Source organism: Diadema setosum, chromosome 16 (assembly GCF_964275005.1).
Source record: "Diadema setosum chromosome 16, eeDiaSeto1, whole genome shotgun sequence".
In the NCBI taxonomy this organism is placed as follows: domain Eukaryota; kingdom Metazoa; phylum Echinodermata; class Echinoidea; order Diadematoida; family Diadematidae; genus Diadema; species Diadema setosum.
In genome coordinates, this window is record NC_092700.1 from 27,253,300 (window position 1) to 27,265,653 (window position 12,354).

Consider the following 12,354-nt stretch of genomic DNA (forward strand, 5'->3'; position numbering starts at 1 on the left):
TCTTAAAGTACTCGAACACTAATCCTAAACCGAGTTACTCGTTTTAATTTTCGTCACTCTAAAACACAGGGAATCAGTGAAAACAACTGCCCACAAGGTTGAAAAAGCAGGCCGAGGTTGTCATTGGTTGTGAGCAAGTAAACCGTATACCAGCTGAACACGAACTTGAGGCAAACACGTGATGGACATAATTATGTTCGAGGAGCTGGTTTCTCTAGAGGACCAGGAAAGGAAAGGAACGGAAAGGAATGGAGACATGCACCAGGCTGCCAGGAAAAAGGCGAACGAGCAAGCGAGCAAAGTGAAAGCGTGGCAGGAGAACTAACCTTTGCTGGAAGTCATGTAGGAGAGTCGCACAATTCTTTGGAAATTGACAAACAAAGGGGGGGGGGCTATAGAATCGAAGGGAGAGAAGAGAGCGTGGACGAGATAAAAATGCACAAAAACGAAAGACATTGATAACTAAAACTATAATCATTCAGCGTAGAGAGCAAGAAACGACACTAAGGTGTACAAACAAAGGAGGGGACGAGAACATGGGCGATGGTAAATATTAAAAACAAACATTCTACCACTATGGAACCACGTCCTGGACGACTCCCATAGAGAGACTCAATGGACTGGAATATTTACAATAGAAATCTTAGAGCTTAAAATATTTGGTGGATGTATAGTGCGTAGATAGGCCTTACTGTTGAAAGTTGCCAAAACACGCACACAAAATCTAACACGCTTACGAGACATGCCATCTTGAGGCACTGACCTAAAGTTTTGACAGTGCTTTATGGAGAAGATTTTCCTACTTAGAGATATGTCTGCTCACCAGTCTCATTCGAGGACATCTGCTTCTAATGTATTTTCCTAATTTTCTTTAAGTTTTTATTGTTTCTAATGCATTGTGTTCGAAAACACCTTGAATTTATGTCGAACATAATTATTAAGCAGCTTCTCATCGCAGGATTACGAACAACAAGCAAGATTAGAAATATGCTGAAAGAAAGAGAAAACGCACATACATACACATGCGTATACAAAACAGTAACATTGTGAAGGATAACAAAGTGCTCGGGTAGGAAACCATGATACCACATCAGCAAACTAGCTATGAGTGACAGTGATATCCCCGATAACAGTATGTTCATATTCATGTATCCACATGCATGTACCTTATGCTGAGCAAAAATTTCTACATTGATACAAAGAACTCTCATGTAATATCGTGATTGCGATGTCAATACTTTTTCTGGCGTTGTAGCAAACAGGTTTAGTTCACTATTGACTCACTATTTTTTTGTACCACATTTTGTACTGTTTTTATATTGATAAACGATATTCGAATTAGTTTTGATAAGACGAATATTACGTCAAAAGAAAACATACATTACGTCATAAAACCTCGCAGGAGATGTTGAAGAGCGAGGGCGTGACACAAGGATCTGTAAAGTCTGTTATGCACAGTTCACACTGGAGCTTCGGCCCAGCGGTCGTTTGTGACATGGAAATATGGGAATACACATATCTCATCTTCTTACAGCAATCAGACCTCACCCAAGTCCCTCATTCCTATACGGATTCACACAGTTTGATAAGTAGGATACACCGTTCTTCATACGATACTCTCGGGCCTATACTTAAAAAAATTGATCCAAGGCAGATACCTTGATCACTGTTGATTATCCCTTATGGAAGAAACACAGTGTTACCACAGTGTGTTCACATAGTTGATTATGTGTAAACAATGTGTTAACCATGTGGTCACAGCGTTGTCACATTGTGGTATTTGAGATCACATAGTGTACCACATAATTGGCATACCGAACACAGAGTGGCACACATATACCACAGTGTGTTATAGTGTTACCACAGTGTGTTCACATAGTTGACTATGCGTAAACAATGTGCTTGCCATGTGGTCACAGCGTTGTCACGGTGTGGGATTTGAGATCACATAGTGTACCGCATTATTGGCATACTGAACACAGAGTGGTACACATATACCACAGTGTGGTTTATGTATCGAACTATGTGTAAACCCTGTGTTCATAATGCTACCACAGTCTGGTATTTCAGTTTAAGTGGTTTACCACATAATCCCCACATAGATGACATACTGAACACACTGTGCATCATGTTTGACACAGTGTGGTATATTTTAAACTATGTGCACTCTCTGTGTTGATAGTGTTGGCACACTGTGGGATTTCAGATCATTCATTTACCACATAATCCACACAGACTTGGCATACCGGACACTGTGATTTGTGCTTACCACAGTGTGGTATATATTGAATTATGCGTAAACCCTGTGCTCGGTGTTGTCACTTTGTGGGTTTCAGATTATTCACCTACATTATCTCCACATACTTGGCATGCTGAACATACAGTGTGGTATATATAGAAATATGTGTACTCCTGTGTCCAAAATGTTGTTACACAGTGGGATTTCAGATCATTGATTTAACACAATAATATCCGCTACTAGATGTTTAGGGAAAAACACTACATTTTTTTTATTTTGAATAACTAAAAAATAATGACATTAACTTTCCTCAAATTTTCACGGTAGGTAGCCGCTGAATAACGCACAATTTTGTTGGGTACTGTTTCAAAATATTGCAGGAAACAGCATACAACACAATTGTATGCCTATATTTGCTACCTACTGTGTAAATTTGTGGAAAGTTATATTTTCATGGGTTTTCAGTTATTCACAATCAAAAGCGTAAACTATCTTTTTAAACATCTAGTACTTTGACACACAATGACTCATGTTTACCACATTGTGGTGTATATTGAACTTTGCTATAGTATTGTCAGTATGGGATTTCAGATCTTGTACTACCACATGGCATGTTAATCCTTATAAAACCAGGCTATTTCTGGTTTTGTTGGGGGGGGGGGGAGCATTTTACCAGTGTGGTCAAAGGATTCAAGTATTGTAGTGTATTAATAAATGAGCATGTCTGTATCAAATTAAAAGAATATATCTCATCACTACATGTACTCCCCAGAGATTTTTATCAAGTTATTAAAGCAACTTATCTGGTCTTATTATCCGTTGAAGTAATAAACCAATAACTTACAGCTGGACAATATACAACACAATTTAAGTACACGGTAGTTGCAAATGTTCAATACTTATTTATTTTTCTAATTTCAGTTGATACCTTTCAAATTTCAAATACTGGCATGGAACAACAGATTCATTTAATGTGAGAATATGACCTATACATGTCATTTATCCAACCTTCAGATGAATAAATCATGCATTTAATGTTGTGATAATGCTGTTTACGGATGCATAACATCAAACAGTAGAAATGATGTAATGCTAGGAGTATCTGTAGTTGTGGAAAGAGAACAAAAAGTGACATGTTATAACTTCCCTGTTTCTCTCATAAATCACAGGCTTTCCTATGATTTCACAAGGAGGTATTGCATACAATCTATTGGTAACACGTTTCACTACTCTGATGTGTACAGCATCAGCATGGCTCTCCCTGTCTCTGTTCTTTACAAATGGGCCATCATGCTCTACATACTTAATGAGAGCAAAGGCATCACTATCATCTTCCAAAACCACAAAGCCATGTACAAATGCCACTTCATTGCCTGTTTCTTGTACACAATAATTTCTTCTGGTAGTGTGCCGAGAATATTCAGTAGTATGGATACAAACTGTGTTTACAACTGCTTTCTTGTACACTTTAATTACAGAAAAATGTCACAGGATATTCTTGTGGGTTTTTTTTTTTTCTTGACATGCTATACCACATGATTATCACAGGACAATACCACACAACAGTACCATACAGTAGTACCAACTCGAATAAAAAACAAAGCAAAAACAAAACAAAACGCATATTCCAGAATCTCATTAATACGTGAGTTATGCTGTGAATTATGACAATTGATTTAAGCAGTACTTAACCTGTCCTATACTCCTACAGTATTACCTATTAAGTGGGAGTGCTGAGGTACAGCATGTGATACTTCATGTGGTATTCCTGTGGTACAGATTTTTGCATAGCTCATGAATATTCATATAAAGCAGCCTAAATTTTAGAAAATTCATATAATACTTTTAAATTCGAAGTATTTACGATGGGATTTCCTTTGAACTATTGTCTAATAATGTTATGTTATACCCAATTTCGTAATTTCTTTTATGAAAAGGTAATTTCATATTCAATAACAGTGTTATCTAGTCAGTAACCGTGCCTTCATGCATTACAAATATTGATACACCTGATGACTATGTAGTGACATATGTATTAATACACGTTTTTTGTTTGATAGATACTTCATTTTTTTGCAAATCAATATATACATAAATTACATAATCATGAACATGGGAAACATACAAAGTGTATTTGACACAGAGTCGTTTGACTTGCATAAACAACGATATAAAAGGAAATTAGTGATATAGTATTACAGTATGCATGTCTATGCAGCAGGGATTACAATAACAATATTACATTTAAGAAGCGATAATGCAGAGGGCGGCCATTGTAAGCATTGCTTGAAAAGATGGCCGGCCCGAGGAAAAGGTAGGGACGTATTAAATTCGTAACAATACAAATTCTGCTGCGAAGATAGCAGGGGAAAATAAACTCTGATGTGTGATGGTGGTGAGTGTGCGTGCAGGTGCTTGAAAGTGCACAGGGGCAGATAGGCTGGAATTTAGAATAATAAAATTGGTTTGCTGGAAGAGTGAACGGCATATGATGTTGCTATCGGGAGACCAACATGAGTCATATAAATTATTCATGCTTAACTCGTATTTGAAGTATACTGCAGTAAAATATGCTTCTTTAAGTTTGCTTTGAATGAAAACAAGGAGGCACACTGTTTCAACTCCTCAGGAAGAGTGTTCCATGTATCCGGACCGTGATGTCTAATCGACTTTTGAGCAAGTAAAAGCTTTGGATTACTTAAATGAAAATCATGGGAACGACGGGTAGGGTATGGGTGAATATGGTCATTGGTTACTAGGGCATTATGGAAAAATGGTAATAAATTTCGAATGTGTTTATACATAAATATGGCAGTTAGGTATAAATGTATATCATGGGCCTTTAGAGTGATGACCATGTGGTGACTACCACAATGTACTGTGGTGGACTATGTGGCAACTGCCACAGTGTGGTAGACTATGTGGAGAATGCCATAGTGTGGTGGACTATGTGGCGACTGCCACAGTATGGTAGACTATGTGGTGAATACCATAGTGTGGTGGACTATGTGGTGAATACCATAGTGTGGTGGACTATATAGTGAATACCATAGTGTGGTGGATTAAGTGGTGACTACCACAGTGTAATGGACTATGTGGTTATAACCCTGTGGTCACAGTGTGTGAGACTGTGGTTTGATTCACAGTATTTAATATGTGTTTTGGACCATGTGGTAACGGTATGTTGCACAGTGTGGTGACGCTGTGTTTCACACGGTGGTAAATACACAGTGTTACCACACGTTCCAAAATCACATATTGAAAACATGTGTTCGACACTGAGGTTACACATTGTGTTCCACACTGTGTTGCACACTGTGTTACATAGTGTGTTTAAACTGTGTTCTTTCCATAAGGGATGTGTTACACGATTATGCAAATATCACTCTGTGTCTTGTAAATTATATACCCTGAGAGGGATAAAAAAAAAGTGTTCTCTCAGCAAACTCTGGTATTTTCTCTTATACGTCTTCTCTCCAGTGATGGAGAATCTTCAGGGCAGTTTGATGTCCGTGTATTGATTTACATCTTGTCGTATGTAATGTTTTCTAATCAATCACAGCTTTTTCGTGTCTGTATCGAAGGGTAGTCTGTGGAAGGCATGAGTGCACACTAAATACACCTTGAAATAATATTCGAACAAGTACATCACAGTGGCCGTTAAAGGTATTGATAGGTAACTGATGTTACCCGTACAGCAACCATTTTAAGCTAATTCACACGATACTTGACGCTAAAGTCCGTGGGAGCATAATGATGTGATTGATATTGCCGGATATATGAAAGTGACAAGTGTAATGCACTTATTAAAAATAATTCACTTGGTGCACAGAACACGGTTAGTGCTGTGATTGTTTGATTGTTTGTTTGTTTGTTTGTTCACCATTGATGGCTGTTGTTTCGTACCTAGCTGTATTATGCCTTGTAGTCAATCATAGCTGGCAAATTTCAAGATTCAAGATTCAACTTTATTTTCACTTCCATCAAATAAACAAAGAAATTATATAGATTGCATATGTACAGGATATTTGTAATACTTGCAGAATGTAATTTGACAAGGTACATATGAAAATGAGAAGTAGATGAAAAAATAAAATGCAATTACATCTTTGTTAATATATACATAAAGCGTATAATACAAGTCAACTAAGGATGAGGATGGAAGTGGATGGTCCCACTAAGAAGCAGAGCTTGTACGATATGGGACCCCCAGAAAATACACAAGACAGCAATATAAAACAAAATAAAACGAACCGATGTCAACTGACATCAAGATGATTGGGAAGGGAAAAAGAAAGAAAAGGAAAAAAAGGAGAAAAAAAGAGAAAAAAAAGGGGGAAAAACTACAGCACGTGCCATCGTGGACGCAAGCAATCTAGACTCCATAATGTAAAATTGAATTGGATTGAATATAATGCAAAACATTTTTTTATATGTAATTATGTTGGTAAGAATGCAGGAGAAAAAGAGAATAGACACATCGTTATATTCAGAACACAGACAGGAACATAATTATAAGGAGGACTTACGTAAAAAAATTCTGTCATGGCAGTCTTTAAAAAATGAAGCCCGTCAAAATTCATTTGATTGTATATTGTATCTGTAGGTCCTACGACACTGTCTTTGAGTGCATGCACGTGCTCCTTTTTTTTCGTGCGTTTGTAAATTTCTATGTTCTATTTTTATGTTCTTTTACTCAACCTCTATTGTTATTTCCTTTTCTCTCTCTCTCTCCCAATGGACCTAGTTTATACAAGCTTATTAGCTTTTCAGTAGGTTTCTCACACTAACATTAGTAAGATTTAGTTAATTGCATAAAAACTTTTCTGTTTTCCTTCCTCAAAATAATTGTCATATTATTCATCATCATCACATTATATACCTCTCAAAGAATGTCTCTTTTATGGTTTCTATTTGCTTACTTTAAAATAAGTAATCTCTATTTGTAACCGTCTTTCGAAAAAAAAAAGTGTGATTAGGTCACCTACGTATCTTTTACCATTAACAGGAATGGTCCAAGGTTCAATGTGTTAATTTGATGTCATGTTTAAAAGGTGAAAGTGAAAATGATATGAATCAATTAAATCTATATGTGAATTGTTGTAATTTTTTGACGATTATTATATAACATTGTTAATCTCGAATGTGATAACCCGCCTATATAACAAGGTGTATAAGGATATAATTCACGACCATTGCTTCACATGCCACAGAATGTATCATCATTGCGATTTGTACATATGTATGTATATAATTATATATATATATATATATATATATATATATATATATATACGTATATATATATATGTATATATAAGTATATACAAATATAAATATGTATATATATATATATATATATATATATATATATATAATATGTCTGTGTGTGTGCAACTGTGCACATGCGTATACATGTAGCAAGTTTCACAAAGTTCAGCTGGAATGATTGCACGATCTCACGCTCATGGAATAATACAATAAATTGGCTCAAACTTTATTGCGTATTTACAATTTGTTTATGATATATGCATTCCCCAGTAATAAGTGACTGATATGATATAAATGCAGGGATTTTACCAGCTATGAGGGAATCTAACGTGAGGTCACCACAAAATGTTATCTAGCTTTATACACAATCTCGTATATGGGTTGATTACAGTACTGGTATATATACTTAACTACGATCATTGATAAACAAGAACGTCAGGCCTGTAAGCAGTACCTTAATTCTCAGTGCACTCGTCAATTCAAATTACGCTGAGGTTGTTTCATGCACACACACACACACAAAAAAAAAAAAAAAAAAATCGGTAAGGTCCGGTGTACCTATAAGAAATGATTACAATGATAACAATAATAATGACCGTATAGTAATAATTACAATTATAAATATATTCAGAATAAGAATAAAATCATGAAATAGCAATAATGATATCAAGGTACACGTGTACGTGACGAACAAAATTTAACAGATACATCCTCTATAATCGCTTGCAAAATTTGTTTTTGCTGAGTAAAATCAGTGATGAAAAAATAAAGCGACTGACAGATTTTATTTTCATGACCACCAGATTAAATAATTTATGGAAAGTCATTGCAGCACACATTCTCGAAAGGCAACTGAATACTGTAGATATAAATATTTCGGTTGAAGTTCTCTGTCTTAAAGTAGCAAGCTCCATCATAACCTGACTTTATCAAGTGTGGATTGCAGCATCATGAGATTAACGCATGTAAATATAGAACAACAGCAGTACAAAAGACTATTCAGGAATCCTTTTCTACAGGGCGAATGAGCATTTGGGGGGAAAAAAATCGTTGTTAGACAACATTCGATGTTTCAGATCCAACATAAGGAACCATGTGTATGTACGTCGAAAACAAACTATTTTTTTTCTTTTTTTTTTCGAATTGGCAAAGGCAATCATCGCTTTGTTATAGTACGTCTTTCGTTTACTTTATTGTATTACGGTCAAGTGCATTAAAGAACAATTTGAAAAATACACAAATGGATGCACAAACGAAATGAGAAATATATGAACATGACTAATTCCAGGCATTACGGAAATTATGTGGAATTTACTCACAAAAAAAAATTGTCAGCAGTGATTTCTTTCTACACAGCGATGAATACTGTGACTATTTTGCGCTAAAATGGCTGGCTGTTATAAGCAGCGATGTATGAAACGAATACGATCACATCATAGGCAACAACATACATGTATGAACAAATCCGCCCATGTCGTAAGTGATTTCAGGAGCCCATCTTACATCCTTTCACAATCCTTTCACAGACACATCGTCCTGCCTCAATAGCTCGAACATTCATAACAAAATGGTTGACAAAGAGTTATAAAAATCATTATGTGACAAACCGAGTGATTGTTGATGTTACACTGTTCGACCGAAACACCTGCAGTTGAGTTCGACCCACACTTAAGTTGGCATCTCACTGACTAATGACTCGGTGGCGACCCTGTGGCGACTCGAGTCTCGCTGGTTGCGGAGACACCTCAAAGACATCTCCACCACGCCTCCTGCAGATAAGCAGGGTCTCCGGAGAGTCGCGGGAGAATAGAATACGTTCGAGTTTTCGGATACTTTTTTTTTCCAGCGTCCAGCTTGCCGCGGAGATGTCTCCGCGACGTCACCTATACACGTTGCGGAGACTGATCTTGTCCGTGATGTCTTCCCGACCTTGCGGAGATCCATACCTTGTTAGAAGACACCTCAGACGTCGCCTTGGAGTCGCCTCCCTGGTGAGAGGGCAGGCGTTTTCTGGTCTTTCGAGTCTCACGAGTCGCGGCGACTGATCAGTCGTTGCGATGTCTCCTCCAGTGACATAGGTCTAACCGTCCTTAACTGATGAGGCGAAACCGAAATATCCCACTTCGATAATGGCATCGTCCGTTTCACAGGAGTCTTGAGAACAATAACGGCACAATCCTAAACCAAACAGTGTTGTGGCATCCCTTGAGAAAATCACTCTGAGTAGCATGCTAATAAATTTGTGTCGGTCTGAAACTGCTCGTCCGCAAGACCTTGGTCAAAATAATATGGCAGAGTATAGCTGGGGCTCGCGGCGTCAAACGTGTATACAGTCGCGTGTAAGAAGGCCGTCACGTGGTAACAATGAGCGTGGTCGCGTTTATAGACCAGTTCGTAATTCCACTTTGCACATGAGCAGAAAAAGGTCATTTGTACCAACAGACATTTTGGTTTGCAACTTCACTGAGATAAGCATCTGTGATGCGATGATTATTCATGTGATCCTTATCTAAATGGTGCTTTATTTCAAACCCTTCGATCTGACTATAAGGTTGATGGATTAATAAGAGTTCATCTTATAGTGATTTGATATGAACTGATCCGATTTGGTTTGTTTGGTTTGATTTGATTTATTCATAAAATGCATAAGAATGAATCATATCCTACATTGATAGTTAAAGGTATACAAATTCAATTTCACTCGTTGCTAATCAGATGTAGGCCTATGGCGAGTCTAGATCTGAACGATGTAACGTTAATCTTTACAAATAAGGACTATGGATAAACAGGGGTGTTTCGTAAAGATGTTCTTTAAGTTACGAACGAGTTAAGAGCGACTGGTGATCAGTTCTTGTGATGAATTATGGAAATTCTGATAAGTATAGCACACAGAACTGACCATCAGTCGTTCTTAAGTCGTTACTAACTTTAAGAACAGCTCTATGAAACACCTCCCGGGAACATAATGGAGATTCAAATCATTGTTATTATATCTCAAAATAAGATATTAGGTTTCTTGTGCAATGATATATCAATGTTATCAGAATCTTGATAATGAAGATCATGATGTTCATATCAATGTGGTATTCATCCTTCACTAGGTTATTATTAAATTCTGGTACGAATATTACTATCTAAACAGACACTTTCAAGTTATTTGAATTAACGTGTCAGTAGCTGCAGCATACAATAATTATTTCCTTAGAAAATAGTAACTCTAGCATCCACAGACAAGAATGACATATGTCATGTGGTATGGGTAAATCATTTGAAGTTGAATTATGGTATTAGTAAGCTATAATGGTATGGAACAGAGGCTAAATGGTGTGTGACTACATAACTGTGTTGAAGACATTGTTATTGCAAACGGTTGAACTGGAACGACATTATTCAAAAGAGAAATGCTCTATTATTCAGCTCTGTTATACACTACAGCACGCAAGCTGAACTTCAATAGTACTCGTGCATAAATTTCAGCGCAGCTTTTGACCGCGGCGGAAGATAGCAGCTTTTGGGTCAATAAAAATCGTAGTTCTGCACTTGTAACAAGATTATTTTCCACGCACTCTAACAAGCAAACGGACAAATTCATTCCTAGTGAACCTTCAAATATGTCTCCAATGGAAAGACATTGTCAACGATACTAAATGTTCCACTATCCGCAACAAAGGAGACTTCGACAAACTAACCAACAGACTTGGCAGACCTGTGCGTGGCGGGACGGAGCGACGTGCACTTCTAGTACTTCCTCGTCTTTACAAAAGGATCTCGTGAATCTCGAAAGGGTGCGTTGCATGGGGCGTGTCGGACCATAATATAGCCCAATTTGGAGAGCTGCAAACATGACAACTTTGGCCCACTGACAGGTTTGCCGCAAAGCGTATACCCACGTTGTTTTATACCAAACATCTCAGTCGTTGGGTACCTGTGATCATGATGATGAAAAGGAGATACAACCTAGTTCTGCCAATGATATTAATTATTTCTGCGCTCTGCAACTCCGCTGAAGGTAAGGGGAGCCCAGTATTAATGGACCTGCACTTAAACGTTTTCAGGTCTCTAGTTACAATATCACTTGAAAGTGATTGTAAAACCACAATGGGAAGAGAAGACCATCGGATATTATCAATAATCATACCGGTTCTATTGGTTGCTAACGTGGAAAATGACCATTCCGATATTTCATTTTATTTCATACTGTGTATATATCTTGATTAATCGCCTGTTTAAAAAAAAAAATCAATTGATAAAAGCTTGCACTTGATACAGAAAGAGTAAATTAATGTTAATTGTTTGGTATAATGTACATCAGCAGTGGGTGTTTCAATGTAATGGTATTTGAAATTTGTTTTCCATTCAAACGTATCCAAAATAGGGATATATGCCAGATCAAGGGGACCTTTGATCACAAATTGTACTGTTACATCCATCAACAGCAAGAACAAACACTTAAAAAAATTGTTGGGGAAGCCAAATTGCTCAGGATGTAAGATGTTAAGACTGATAAAAGTATTGTATTGCCTATTCGTGATTCAAAACAAGCGTCCTATAAGAATTGATTTTTCCCCTAAAAGATATTCTGCAAAAAAAAAAAAAAAAAAATGGCAACAAATGAATACCACACTGGTACTTTAGAACGATATTCGTTCCCAAACACATTCCTTTTGGAAAGAAAAAGTTTACATTATAAGAGACGACATTGTCAAACTATTTCACAATTAACTTGCAAAATGTAGACCACGAAATTTCAATATCAATATCAGACACATGATTTTTTAAAAGACTATTTTGCATCTGGAATTGTACCATATTTTTTATGACCAACTTCCTTTCACGAAATCAAT

At 36.8% G+C, this 12,354-nt stretch overlaps 1 protein-coding gene across 1 annotated transcript in view; it reads left to right on the forward strand.

Moving 5' to 3' along the window:
• Positions 1 to 11,449: 11,449 nt before the first annotated feature.
• The window catches only part of LOC140239771 (uncharacterized), a 39,557-nt gene continuing 38,652 nt past the window's right edge, over positions 11,450 to 12,354 (forward strand). The window contains exon 1 of the mRNA XM_072319592.1: positions 11,450 to 11,519. Coding sequence (XP_072175693.1) covers positions 11,450 to 11,519 — 70 coding nt within the window. The remainder of the gene's footprint in view (positions 11,520 to 12,354) is intronic.